Source organism: Neoarius graeffei, chromosome 2 (assembly GCF_027579695.1).
Source record: "Neoarius graeffei isolate fNeoGra1 chromosome 2, fNeoGra1.pri, whole genome shotgun sequence".
In the NCBI taxonomy this organism is placed as follows: Eukaryota; Metazoa; Chordata; class Actinopteri; order Siluriformes; family Ariidae; genus Neoarius; species Neoarius graeffei.
The window spans coordinates 58,094,561-58,109,912 of record NC_083570.1 but is presented as its reverse complement, the minus strand read 5'-3'; the positions used below and the strand labels follow the sequence as shown (position 1 = coordinate 58,109,912).

The window sequence follows — 15,352 nt, the reverse complement described above, 5'->3', positions numbered from 1 at the left end:
ATAAAGGACTAATTCAAGTGCTTTGTGAAGAAGTCGGCAGCCTTATTGGATTAAACCAATCTGTATTAAAATCCACCAATGTGGGAGTAAAACACAGAAACTTCAGGGTTTTTTAAGACTATGTGGCTAATGTAATGTCTGTTCAAAGGAGTTAAAATATCAGCTGACTCAGTGATGCATCACAAGCATGACACTTCCACACAGTAGTGCAAAAGGCACAACTACCTAGAATGAGAAATGCCCTCTAGTGGCCATCAGTGTTCCAGTACGAACCAAATTAAACTCCGACTATGGCATACACTTCTCAAACTCGAACGGTCAAAACATGCATAGCAACATAAAGCTAAGTTTGTCTACGCAAGTTCATTTTTAAAACATCAAAATGTTGAGTAGAATCACTGAACTATTCAAAGAAAACTGACAAAACATTTTGGTGTCCATCCAAACACGATCATCAGTTGTAAAAGTGGAAGTAACTCTGGCAAAACCACACACGAAAAGGTCACACAATCAGCATATGGCATGACATATTAAAGTCATAAGGCTACTGGTATGATCATGAGCAGGGCTTTGAACCGGTTCAAGGAACGAAAACGAAAACCGGGAACTTTTTCTATTTCACATGGAACAGAAACGAAACCAGAAACTTTATTATTTTTTATGTTCCGGAACAGAAACGCTTATTAAAAATAATGGTAACCGGTTAATACCGGTTTTTATTTCGTTCCTCAAAGTTTCCGTAGCCTACAAATAAAAAAGCCATTCTTCTCCTGCACAAGTTTCTATGACCCGCTGGGGTTCACTTCCTGTGTGACGTTCGCTGACTGAATGGAGAGAGCGGGAAGGTGGACTGCTATCACGTCTCCATGTGATAAGTGCATTACTGAGTGTCTGAGCAAAGAAGAGCCTGAACGTTGCAACCTCTCTATTGGCTGTTTGTAAAAATGCATCAGTTGTTGCTCTTCCCACGGGAATCATCGCGGGCTCGAGAGACGAGACCTGACGAGTTAGTTCGTTGGTAGCAGAACAAAATGTCTGGACACAAATCGCACTGTAAAAAAAAATTAGTTGTTTTAACTTAAAAAAGTTAGTGCAAGGGCTGCTTTAAAATTTTGAGTTCACTGGAATTCACATAGTAAGTTAAATTGTTGTGAACTTACTATATTAATTTCAGTGAACTCAAAATTTTAAGGCAGCCCTTAAGGCAACCCTTGCACTAACTAAGTTAAAACAACAAATCATTTTTTACAGTGCGGGTTTTCAGAAAAGGAAAGAAAATAAACGGAGGGTCGAAAATACAAAAAAGGAGGCAGAAAATGCAAAACGAGTTTTAAGGTAGGACAAACGGTTACTTTTCTGAGGCGGCCCGCCGTGGCTGCCTGCAGGCTTATTTATTATAGCCCATTTAGTTAAAATAGTTGATATAAAATGTTTATAGTTATAGTTATGTGATGGTTGTCCTGATTTAGACTGTTTTTTTTGGGGGGGGGGGTTGCGCGATGTTGCACCCGGGTCCAGATTAGGGCAGAACTGGCCCTGGCTACATTTCAGGTGTAGTTTGTTTTATGTATGTATGTACTTGCATAGATGTGTACTTGGTCTTCCAATATGGCGACTACCGAAATCTCGCGGCGCGGTGACGTCATGCGGTAGCCCTCTATAGGGCCTGACTAGCCTTTGGTAACACACTAAACGAATTCTCTTTCATTTTTGGCACTTTTTCTGTTTGTGTAGATGGGAAGACATACTGAGAATCCAAATCACCAACATTTGAAATAATAATTGTTTTGAATTATTTCTTGTCTTATTTAATGAAGGTTGTAATAGAATTAGCCTACATTTGGCTTAAGCTGGATGAGACAGAGACATAATTTTATAGCCATTTGTTAAACAGCTGACAGGGAACGTAATTAACTGTTCCGGGAACGAAATTTTTTTGTTCTAACCGGTTCGGGAACGTCTATTTAATGGTGGAACCCAAAACCGGAAATGTTAAAATTCCGTTTCTGTTCGGAACGAACCAATAGGAAAAAAATTCTGGTTCAAAGCCCTGATCATGAGGTATCCATTCTAGACAGAGGAGATAATGGGAACAGCCCTCAGTAAACAGAGACAGGGGCTTGAGACATTACCCGTCCCCAGCCTATAATGCTATGTTAAAAACTGTACCATGACACTTTATGGATGAACCAGCTTGAGAGGATGGGCACCACCGTAAGCTGCTGCAAATACCATCTTCTCTGGCAAATACACTTCAGTGACATTTCAAGTAGTCATATGAGACTACCATCTCATGCCATGTGCTGATCACGTGACTTCTTTGTGTGCATTTTTGCCAGAGCTACTTCCTGTCACACTTTTACAACCGATGAGTGTTTGGATGAATACCAAAACATTTTGTTGATTTTCTTTGAATAATCCATTGATTCTAATAAACTTGCATTTATGTTTGAAATGTATTATACTTAACATCCATATTTCTACATGCAACAGCTTGTAAAGCACTACTGCTGCAGTCCCTGACAGAGATCTGTACCTTCTCCTCCAGGAAGGGTGTGTTGACTGGAAAACAAGACCAAAAGTGTCGTAGCAGCTCTCCTGCTGCTGTGTACAAGTGCTTCAGTTCATTCTGAACATCACTGGGTACCAACTCTATACACACACACACACACACACACACACACACACACACGTTAAATTAATGTTGAAATACAAACTAAGGTACATTATTTGACCAGGACATCTTTATGTGGTTCTTCCCCAAACTGTCCCCACAAAATTTGCAACAATTTGTCTGGAACCTCTTTGTATGCTGCAACATTAAAATTTCCCTTCACCAGAACGAAGAGGTTCAAACCGGTTCCAGCATGACAATGCCCCTGTGCACAAAGCAAGCTCCATGAAGACCTGGTTTGAGAAGGTTGGAGTGAAAGAACTTGAGTGTCCTGCACACAGCCCTGACCTCAACCTCACTGAGCATCTTTGGGATGAACTGGAATGCTGACTGCACCCCACACCTCTTCACCAATATCAGTGTCTGACTTTGGTAATGCCCTTGTGGCTGAATGATCACAAATCCCCCACAGCCATGCTCCAAAATCTAGTAAGAGTGGAGCTTATAATAACTGCAGAACGGAATAAATCTGGAATGCGCTGTTCAACAAGCACAGAGTGTGATGGTCAGGAGTCCATAAACTTTTAGCCATATCATTTTCATCATCTCTTGTATGTATTTGCATGTTCCTTGCATCTTTCAAATCTATCATTGGTCTCAGTCAATATCCCACAGGATTTGGTATGAAGGGTGGATTAAGGACTCTTTTGAATCCCAAAATTAAAAAAAAAAAAAAAAAAAGGCTGTGTTGAATTTGTGAGGAAAAAGTCGGAAAGCTTAGACATTCAAAGATTTAAAAAACCCAACAATGATGAATTACAGACGATTAAAAAGTAGCAATAATTCTGTAGTAAGGGTTCTAAGAGAGACTGTGTGCGTATTTAACTCACGACTGATGGTCTGTTGGGGTCCAGCTTGCATTAAAACTCCTCCAGGTGAAAGGGCTGTAACAGCTGAACTAGCTACACTGCTGGATATCACCTGAAATTACACCAAGAGCAATATCAACAGGAAAACCACAAAATCAGATATCTTAGGATTCAAAGAAATCAAAAAGAAATCCTAAGCTGCTGTTAAATCTGTGCAATGACCATTCAGTGTGAATGGGTATTATTTAAAAATATCTGGGGGAAGCTATGGTTAAATGGTTAGAGAAACAGTTTTGGGACCAAAAGGTTGCTGGTTCAATTCCCTAAACCAACAGGATTGGCTCAAGTGCCCTTGAGCAAGGCACCTAACCCGCAAGTGTGGTGGCATACCTTGTGTCTGATTAGCCAAAGAAAAATTGATAATGTGATTTTATCAGTTCGGGCAAGAACCCAGCCATAAAATAAATAAATAAATAATAAAAAATAACGACACCTGGCTCGGTTTCACTTCTTTTACAGTTGTTAATATTAGAAACCCTGAGAAAATATACACTATATACTGCAGACAACTACCAGTCGGTGTCACTTCCCTTATTTTTTTCAAAAATCCTTCAACATGCTATATACAACCAGTGGTCTCATTTTCTTACACAGAACTACCTCCAAAATCCTACCAAGTTTGGGGTTCAAATCAGCACAATCCATACTTGTGGCCGTTACTGTGGAGCTTCACGCTGATTGATCAGCCAAATTCTCATCCATCCTTGACCTCTCGGCAACAATCAACACTGCCAGTCACAAGCCCCTCCTGTCCATCCTTCAAGTCTTGGAATTAGTGTTGCAGCATCGTGGTGGTTTGCTTCCTACTATGAGGAACGGTCATTTTAGGTGTCATGGAGAGGATCTACACCTGCACCATGCTGACTCTCCACTGGTGTCTCACAAGGCTCAGTGCTGGGTCCTTTTCTGTTCTCCCTCTATTCCTGCTCCATTAGTGAGGTCATATCCTCACAAGGTTTTTCACACCACTGCTATGCTGAGGACACTCACATTTCTGCACAGATCTCAATGCCATCATGGATGGAAGCTCATCAGTTGAAACTTCATACCAGCAAGACTGAGGAGGATGCATTCCCACATCACAACCTGGTCATCTCCCTGCACAACTGCATACAGTTTGGCAATGGGGTAGTTCTCCATCATCCTTCTTTCCTTATATTGCTAACCTGACTTGGGCTGCATCTGAATACTCCATATGTACTAATGACTGTAACCATAGTACATTCTACGAGTATGCAGGCAAGTAATAAGGACACAATTTGGATGTACTCCGCCGTCTTCTTACCCATCAACTAACCCATATGTTCACAGATAACGTATACCTATGTACAGTGCTCAGCGTAAATGAGTCCACCCCCTTTGAAAAGTAACATTTTAAACAATATCTCAATGAACACAAACAATTTCCAGAATGTTGGCAAGACAAAGTTTAATATAACATCTGTTTAACTTATAACATGAAAGTAAGGTTAATAATATAACTTGGATTACACATTTTTTTCAGTTTTACTCAAATTAGGATGGTGCAAAAATGAGTACACCCCACAACAAAAACTACTCCATCTAGTACTTTGTATGGCCTCCATGATTTTTAATGACAGCACCAAGTCTTCTAGGCATGGAATGAACAAGTTGGCGACATTTTGCAACATCAATCTTTTTCCATTCTTTAACAATGACCTCTTTTAGTGACTGGATGCTGGATGGAGAGTGATGCTCAACTTGTCTCCTCAGAATTCCCCATAGGTGTTCGATTGGGTTCAGATCAGGAGACATACTTGGCCACTGAATCACTTTCACCCTGTTCTTCTTCAGAAATCCAACAGTGGCCTTAGATGTGTGTTTAGTCATGTTGGAAAAGTGCACAACGACCAAGGGCATGGAGTGATGGTAGCATATCTTTCAGTATAGAGCAATACATCTGTGAATTCATGACGCCATCAATGAAATGCAGCTCCCCGACACCAGCAGCACTCATGCAGCCCCACATAAGGACACTGCCACCACCATGTTTCACTGTAGGCACCATCCATTTTTCTTTGTATTCCTCACCTTTGTGATGCCATACAGTTTTGAAGCCATCAGTTCCAAAACATTTATCTTGGTCTCATCACTCCAGAGTATAGAGTCCCAGTAGTCTTCATCTTTGTCAGCATGGGCCCTGGCAAACTCTAGGCGGGTTTTTTTGTGCCTGGGCTTTAGGAGAGGCTTCTTTCATGGATGGCATCCATGCATGCCATTCCTCTGCAGTGTACGCCATATTGTGTCACGGGAAATAGTCACCCTCAGTTTGGCTTTCTACTTCTTTAGATAACTGCAGTGAACTTGCATGCTGATTTTCTTCAACCCTTCTCATCAGAAGATGCTCCTGTCGAGGTGTTAACTTTCGTGGACGACCTGGATGTCTCTGTGAGATGGTTGCAGTTCCATCTTTCTTAAATTTTTGTACCACTTTTGCTACAGTATTCTGACTGATAAGTAAAGCTTTGCTGATCTTCTTGTAGCCTTCACCTTTGTGGTGTAAAGAAATTATTTTCTTTGGGGAATTCTGAAGAGACAAGTTGAGCATCACTCTCCATCCAGCATCCAGTCACTAAAAGAGGTCATTGTTGAAGACTGGAAAAAGATTGATGTTGCAAAATGTCGCCAACTTGTTCATTCCATGCCTAGAACCTAGTACGGCACCTGCACCGTGTCCTGCTGCAAGACTCTAAAGCGCATCGTGAGAGCAGCTGAGAGGATCATTGGTGTCTCTCTCCCTTCTCTAATGGATATTTATAACTCCCGCCTCACCCGCAAAGCCATCAGGATTGCAGGTGACCCCACCCGCCCATCTCACAGCCTCTTCAGTCTGCTGCCATCAGGAAAGAGACTGCAGAGTCTCTGGGCCAAAACCAGCAGGCTCAAGGACAGTTTCTTTCACCAGGTGGTCAGGAGGCTCAATTCCCTCCCTGTTCAGCATCTCCCGGTGCTGTCATTAAAAATCATGGAGGCCATACAAAAAGTACTAGATGTAGTAGTTTTTGTTGTGGGGTGTACTTATTTTTGCACCACCCTAATTTGAGTAAAACTGAAAAAATGTGTAATCTAAGTTATATTATTAACCTTACTTTCACGTTATAAGTTAAACAGATGTTAAATTAAACTTTGTCTTGTCAACATTTTGGAAATTGTGTTCATTAAGATATTGTTTAAAATGTTACTTTTCAAAGGGGGTGTACTCATTTACTCTGAGCACTGTATACCATGGAATTAAAAATATTTATGCAATAGCAGAAAGGTGTAAACAATTACTGGTATATTTGTACACCGGGGCGGCACGGTGGTGTAGTGGTTAGCGCTGTCGCCTCACAGCAAGAAGGTCCGGGTTCGAGCCCCATGGCCGGCGAGGGCCTTTCTGTGTGGAGTTTGCATGTTCTCCCCGTGTCCGCGTGGGTTTCCTCCGGGTGCTCCGGTTTCCCCCACAGTCCAAAGACATGCAGGTTAGGTTAACTGGTGACTCTAAATTGACTGTAGGTGTGAATGTGAGTGTGAATGGTTGTCTGTGTCTATGTGTCAGCCCTGTGATGACCTGGCGACTTGTCCAGGGTGTACCCCGCCTTTCGCCCGTAGTCAGCTGGGATAGGCTCCAGCTTGCCTGCGACCCTGTAGAACAGGATAAAGCGGCTACAGATAATGAGATGAGATTTGTACACCGCTGCAACAACCAGTTTCACGTCGGACAGCCATCTTTTTATTTTTCCCAGGGGAATTCTTCTTCAGTTATTTGGAAGCTCCACCTGAATTATGGGATATCGTAGTATAGCAGTGCGATATGTTTGCATACTATGGATGTAGAAGATCATCCGGGTACCATTCGATGACTTAAATGCCTACTGAGTATTCAGGCACCCTACATATTGCTTTTCTGATGGAACCTTGGTCATGCACAGAAGCCACTCAGGTACTTGTCATCCTAGCAGGTCTTCCCCTACCCTACATACCATCCAACCTCTGCACCTGAGCCATAATGCAGCTGCAAGACATATTTTCAATCTCCCAAGTTCTCCCATGGCACCACATTATTCCCTTCCCTGTACTTGCTTCCTGTAGTTGCCCCTAACACATATGCTTGCCTAAAAAGCTAAAAATGGACTAGCCCCTACCTACCACACCCTGTGCCACATAAGTCCCAAAGATGGCTCAACTGGACCCACCATCCCTCAAGATACAAGGAGGACATGCAACTGTAAAGCATTTGACCCAACATCCAGAGACTACATGTTCGAATTCCGATGTTGTCATAACCATCTGTGGTTGGAAGTCCAAGAGGGTAAATTTGGCCATGCTCTCAGGTAGTATTAATGCATACTCGCTCTCCCCGTCAAGCATAAGTGACACTAGGCAATCATGGGTGTCTGAACTCATGCTTATGGAGGTTGGGTGGGGTGGGATAGTGCTTTCCTACAAATGTTGCATTGCCCCAACGTTATATAAACAGCAGTTTGAAAAGATGCAGTTAGATGTCTTCATGTGACTTGGAGGAAGCATGTGATAGCCTTCATCCTCCCTGGTTAACAGCTGTCAAGTGATCGGAGAGAGCTGCCTAGTGGGTGGGAATTGGCCATGACTGAAATAGGGAGGGAAAAAAATCTAAAATTGCTTTAAAAGATACAAGGAAGACATGCTTCAGAGTTCATCTTTATAATGGCACCCAAGTGGTGGAATAAACTGTCTTTCCAAACAGCTGAGTCACTATTTCCAAAGAAAAACTGAAGACGTAGCACTTCACCAAGCATGCAATTTATTTATAATTCCATGAAATCCCATGTTTTCATTTTCTTTCTGTACTAACTTACCCCTAAAAAGGGTTTTACTTGATGGTATTCTTAAGACACTGACCTATTTACCTAGCATGAGGATGTGTTATCGAAAGAGACTACAAAGCACTTGAGTCCTTCGAGATAAAGGTGCCTGCTATATACTCATTCCATTATCATGAGTCAGAAGTCCTACTTAGCTCATTTAGTGTCTGAGAAACATGATCTAGCCTTTGTGCAGTTTGAAGTGGTTTTATATTGCATATAAGGATTTAAACATTAATATCAGTATTCCAAAAAACAAAACAAAAAACCCAGCAACCAAACCACACAGACATTAAGTATACCTCAGTAAGGCAGGGCTTGTAGCACCTCATCTCCTCCCTAATGCAGCTGATTGAGTTGATGATGTCCTGACTTGTGGAGTAGTATTGGGACTGCAGAGGAACTGGACCATGGGAATACCTAAAAAGCAATTGGGGGGATATATATAGTATAAATATAAAGGAAGGACATTCATATTTTAATAACTGAAAATAAGTAGAATAAATGTAAAATTTTTAGTTATTACGATATTAGCCTTTGCACTATTGCATTATGTAAATGTCCACACGAATAAATTATGAAAATTGTGTCCTGAGAAATGTTATCCATTAGCCTAAACTATACGTTTTTGAATCACATGACCCAATAATTTATTAACCCTTGAGGGTCGACAGCTTCGCTGGCGAAGCTCAGCAGGTTTAGAATGAGTAGGTCATGTATTTAGATTAATATCTTTGTGAGTTTTTAAATCATACAAGCATGATAAACATATTGACAGAAACTTTATACTTGAGCAATTCCAGCGTTATGGACGTGACACTTGAACTCAAAATGGCAACAAATGACCCAGTGCATGTTTTATTGTCTCCCAGTATTTAAACAGGTGTTGCATATTTCAAGGCTGTACCATACTGGACAAGTGATAGAACAAGAACAATTCCCATAGTACATCTAGGGCATGCCAGAAAATGCCAATAAAAGATGCGTTATGGATGTGACAGAAAAAGTATCACTTTTCTTGGGTGACTGTACATTTTTATCAAACTCTGTGAAATTGTAAACCTAATGTCGAAATGGAGATATCCATTTGATAGAGGGGTCCAAGGTGAATATTAAAAAATCTTTGTTTAAAATATTTTGTATTTCATGCAGAGTTTCGGAAGGAAAAGTCAGCGTTATGGATGTGACGAAATTCCGTTATGGATGTGACGCGTCTGAAATAGACATGGCATATGTTTAGAAAATCAGCAATTTAACCACCATAACCCTTTGAAAAACTCTCTAAATATCAGCTAAAACTATCAAAGTTCTTAAATAATATTTAGGATGGCTATTGTTTTGCTGTTTTGTGGATTTTAGCATACATTTCTGTGGCTTGTGGCAATAATATAGAATTGTACATGATCAAAGTTGATTTTAGCTTGGGTTTTACATTATAAGAAAGAAAGACTGACAGTGACATATTAGATTGGTTACAAATTGGTTCAACTTATTCACATCTGTAAAATACAGGCCTAGGTGAGATCTCTGGGAGTGGTTTTGATGTATTACGTGTTGCTTTATTTTTGCATGGTGAGGTTGACATTTACATGGAATTGCCCACTTCACACTTTCCTATATACCCATTGCCAAATAATATTTATCTTTTTAAAATTACCTAAATTAGATGAAACATAAAACTTGTCACCTTACTCAGGTCACACTGGAGTCGGCATGCCCACTTATGCGTTCATAAAAGACTATTCACATGGTAACGGAATGATAATTACCTTCACTCTTTCGGTTCGGATTGGTTTCTCTTTTGTGGTGGGAACGTCCATCGTAAACAGGATAAAATCTGTCAGCCATAATTTAGGCTACGTGTTTGGAAGCAAACCTTGTTGTGAGATGGCATGGCGATTTGATGCTCAGGAGATGCTTCGGATGATTCAGGACAGCGATTCAATTTCAGCAGTTCATCGGATCTTGAGGACTGCGACGCTGCTGAGCAGTGTCATTTTGAACTTCGACTCGATCCAGCCGAAGATCAACTCGAGTAAGTGTAAATATTTCTTATGAGCATATTGGTTGATGTGTGTGTGGTGTAGTGCATAAGCTTTGCGTGCTTCTTGAGTAAATAAAACATGCACCGGTGCTTGTTTGCTCCCTTTTCTTCAACTTTTTCTGGCACTCTAATGATTTTGGCATGCTCTGATGTCAATTTCAACAAATCTAAGCAGTGTTTTCAGTCATATGACTCTTTTGGTATTCAGCACAAGGTCAGCTACAATAATATCTATGTAGTATGACATGATTGTACTTTAAAAAAAATACCAGATAAATGAAGCTGTTGTAAAAAGCAGTTTTAGAACTGTGCTGGAATGTGTGAAAAAACATGACCTTACCCATTGTGGCGAACCGTCTTGATCACGTGAATTGATGGGATTAAGAGATGGCAGTGAGAGGGGTTTTCACTCTTCTCATTGAATGGAATTTTTTACTCTTCTCATTGAATACCCCTCCTACTGCCAACCCTTTATCCCAAAACAATAGGACATAAATTTAACAGCCAATTAATTGTCCAAATCAATGGAGCAGATTTAAGTTTTTGTGCTTGATACATTCCTAAGACTGAACAGAATCACCTCAAGTGACCAAAACGGTTCGCCACAATGGGTAAGTTCATGTTTTTTCACACATTCCAACACAGTTCTAAAACTGTGTTTTACAATAGCTTCATTTAGCCGTTATTTTTTAAAAGTACAATCATGATATACATACTGCATGGATATTATTGTAGCTGAACTTGTGCTGAATACAAAAAAAGTCATATGACTGAAAATACTGCTTAGATTTGTTGAAACTGACAAGAACATCAAAATCAAGTGCCAGAAAATACCCTCAGACCCCAGAGAGTTAAGTAGGCCTGTAACCATCTCACAGCGTCAAAATATAGTATTTTTTTTTTTTTAAAGATTTTTTTTGAGCTTTTTTCACCTTTATTGGATAGGACAGTGTAGAGACAGGACAGGAAATGAGTGGGAGAGAGAGACGGGGAGGGATCGGGAAATGACCTCGGGTCGGAATCGAACCCGGGTCCCCGGATTTATGGTATGGCGCCTTAGCCACCTGAGCCACGACGCCCCCAAAATATAGTATTTTGTCCTTACCTTGCAGCTATAAAGAATAGTTATATTTACAGTATCACAAGATACACACAGACAAGACTGATTTCAGATGCCCGAATACTTTTGTACTACTTTAACTGTAATGTTAAGGATACTTGATTTGATAAAATATTCAGCAAGATTCAAAGTACCGGTCAGATTTCTTAAGATTCAAAGCGATCGTTTTCGGCCCAGATTCATTCTCCAGGTCCTCATACTCAATAGCCTCTTGCAATTTCACCTGGAAAAAGAAACAAAAACAAAATTCAACACATATCTTATGGGAAATGTCTATGGTGCTTGGAAGCTGAAAAAGTATGAAAATATGAATTTCATATATTTGCATTACAGTGGATATAAAAAGTATACACATCCCACTAAAATATATATTTTTTTTACATCAGAAAAACCTGAGACCACAATAAACAATTTCAAAACTTTTCCTCACTTTTAATGTGATCTATAACCTGTACAATTTAATTGAAAAACAAACAAATCTGTTAGAGGGGAAAAACATAAAAAAAAAAAAAAAGTACAATAAGTTGGTTGCATAAGTGTGCACACCCTTAAACTAATACTTTGTTGAAGCACCTTTTGATTTAATTACAGCATTCAGTCTTTTTGGGTCGGAGTCCATCAGCCTGCCACATCTAGACTTGGCAATATTTGCCCACTCTTCCTTGCAAAAGCGTTCCAAATCAGTCAGATTGCGAGAGCATCTCTTGTGCACAGCCCTCTTCAGGTCACCCCACAGATTTTCAATTGGATTTAGGTCTGGGCTCTGGCTGGGACATTCCAAAACTTGAATTTTCTTCTGAAGCCATTCTTTTGTTGATTTTGATGTATGCTTGGGGTCACTGTCATGCTGAAAGATGACATTCCTCTTCATCTTCCTAGCAGACACCTGAAGGTTTTGGGCCAAAACTGACTGGTATTTAGAACTGTTCATAATTCCCTCCACCTTGACTAAAACCCCTGTTCCAGCTGAAGAAAAACAAGCCCAAAACATGATGCTGCCACCACCATGCTTCACTGTAGGTATGGTGTTCTTTTGGTGATGCGCAGTGTTGTTTTTGCACCAAACATGCCTTCTGGAATTGTGACCAAAAAGTTTAACTTTTGTTTCATCAGACCACAACACATTTTCCCACATGCTTTTGGGAGAGTTGATATATTTTTCTGCAAAAATTTAGCCGGGCCTGGATGTTTTTCTTTTTAAGAAAAGGCTTCCGTCTTGCGACCCTACCCCATAGTCCCGACATATGGAGAATACGGGAGATTGCTGTCATATGTAGTACACAACCAGCACTTGCCAGAAATCCCTGCAGCTCCTTCAGCGTTGCTGTAGGCCTCTCAGCAGCCTCCCTGACCAGTTTTCATCTCATCTTTTCATCCATTTTGGAGGGACGCCCAGTTCTCAGTAACCGTTGTCCCATATTTTCTCCACTTCTTGATGACTGTCTTCACTGTGCTCCATGGTACATCTAATGCCATGGAAATGTTTTTGTCCCCTTCTCCTGACCGATACCTTTCAACAATGAGGTCCCTTTGATGCTTTGTAAGCTCTCTGTGAACGCTGGCTTTTGCTGAAGGATGCAACTGAGTAAATGTCAGGAAAATCCTACTAGGGCAGCTGAACTTTATTTGGGGTTAATCAGTCATTTTAACTGATGGCTGGTGTGAACCCAAAAAGACTGAATGTTGTAATTAAATCAAAAGGTGCTTCAACAAAGTATTAGTTTAAGGGTGTGCACACTTATGCAACCAGCTTATTGTACTTTTTTTTATTTTTTACGTTTTCCCCCCCGAACAGATTTGTTTGTTTTTCAATTGAATTGTACAGGTTATAGGTCACATGAAAGGTGGGAAAAATTTTTAAATTATTTATCGTGGTCTCATTTTTAAATTTTTTTTACATCAGATAAACCTATTATTTTAACAGGGTGTGTACACTTTATCTCCACTGTACTGTATATACACATTCACACTAAATGAGTTTTTTTAATGTCGTGTAGACAATAACATTACATCCTCGCTCGGGGTAAGATTTACTTTAAAAACATACAATTCAAAATTACGAGTAATAGTTTTGATTTAAAAAATACAAAAAAAAAATCAAAAGAAGTAGATTCAAAGCTGATGTGAATTGCAATGAAACTTTGAACTGCATCAAGTTTTTACATTCTACTATGGTTAGAGAAGCAGCTTTGGAACCAAAAGATTGCTGGTTCGAGTCCCTGGACCAGCAGGAATGGCTGAAGTGCCCTTGAGCAAGGTACCTAACCCCCAACTGCTCTCCAGGCTGCTCTGGGTATACTGTATGTCATTCTGGCTAAAAGTGTCTGCTGAATGCCTGTAATGTAATATACTAAAATAATTAAATTCCTATTAAGTAGGCAAACTTTGGCTAGTGAACGATTGCCAACAGTCTAACACGATCATAACTAGCTAGAACTTTACATAAAAAGTCAGGGCATATACTTACTAAGCATCAAGTCTTTATCATCACTAAAGAAAACTAGCTATTCAAGTAGAACAAATATTATATTCACAGAATTACATAATTTATGTAGAATCTGAACTTAGGAAATTGTTTTTTTTTTTTTAATCTTAAAAATAAAAAAATCCCAAATTTTCTTTGTTATTTTTTTTGTCTCTGTGTTAATGTTTTAAAGCTAAATCTTAGGCTAAACCCTAACAAAGAAAAAACAGGCACAAATGTAAATTTATTCAATTCATGTGACTGACTCATCCACCCACCCTACAAGATACGTTTATTCTGGTTTATGGTAAACCTTTTTAAATGGTGGCTGAAAGCAGTCCGAGTCTCTGGAATTCCCATCTGTGCCACTGGTCTCACTGGCCTGGTCAGTGGCTGCTTCCCTGTATACAAAGAGATAAGAATATGGATAAAATTTATAGGTACAGAGATCTCAAGCCTGTCTGTTTAGCACACCCTCCCATTTTCAGTACATTTTAGGATATTAGTGAAGGCATTAAAACTATGAACTGATGCTCAGTGAAGATACTAACTGTTAACCGTGCCTGCTGTCTCTTGCGGGTGTGTAGCATTTTCAGTTCCTTTGAGAAAGAGTAGTTTGTGTAGCTCATAATTTACTACAGTATATGATTTATTTGATTTTAAAATGTTCTTAAAATTAATTGCACCATTTAAAAAAAAAAAAAGATGGGACAAGATTGGTTTAATGTACAGTACTGTGCAAAAGTCTTAGGCACATGTAAAGAAATGCTGTGGACCAAAAAAGGCTTAAAAAAATGAAATTAAATGTTTCAGGATCTATAAACAGCAGCAAGCCATAATAAATGAAAAAGTCAATATTTGATGAGATGATCCTTTACTTTAAAAATAAATAAATAAATAAAATAGTAGTCTGAGGTACAATGAGTGCAGTTTTATAAAGAAATGAGCTGTAGGATTCTTGCAGAATCAGCCACAGTTCTTCTGGACACTTTGTCACACCTTCTTAATTTTGCACCAAAACCCAGCAGCCTTCGCATCTCCCATAACCCGGTACGGAAGAGAACGGAACAGAACAGTCCCGTCACGTATTTTAATGTGGTGTCACGTATTTTCTTACATTTGCCTTCCAGGTTTTTATACGCTGTTCCGTCCCATGTATAACAAGTGTTCCGTCCCACAATACCATTTTTGTCACATTTATTTACATAATGTATAACCTTACCTTTTTTGTTCCAGTTTCACAGAGACATCCATCACGTCCACCATTTTATTAACTGGTACTTACATTAGTCGTCCCGCTTTTATAGATGAACCCATCCCGTCATGTGTGATAAAGT

At 39.7% G+C, this 15,352-nt stretch overlaps 1 protein-coding gene across 2 annotated transcripts in view; it reads right to left on the bottom strand.

Annotated features, from left to right (window-relative positions):
* Positions 1–15,352, bottom strand: part of gtf2h1 (general transcription factor IIH, polypeptide 1) — a 37,885-nt gene that overhangs the window by 5,253 nt on the left and 17,280 nt on the right. For both annotated transcript variants that reach the window (XM_060914541.1, XM_060914540.1), the window contains exons 9-13: positions 14,329–14,416; positions 11,686–11,774; positions 8,690–8,807; positions 3,505–3,595; positions 2,537–2,652 (exon numbers count right to left, since the gene is read on the bottom strand). In XM_060914541.1, the coding sequence (XP_060770524.1) occupies positions 2,537–2,652; positions 3,505–3,595; positions 8,690–8,807; positions 11,686–11,774; positions 14,329–14,416 (502 nt within the window). The remainder of the gene's footprint in view (positions 1–2,536; positions 2,653–3,504; positions 3,596–8,689; positions 8,808–11,685; positions 11,775–14,328; positions 14,417–15,352) is intronic.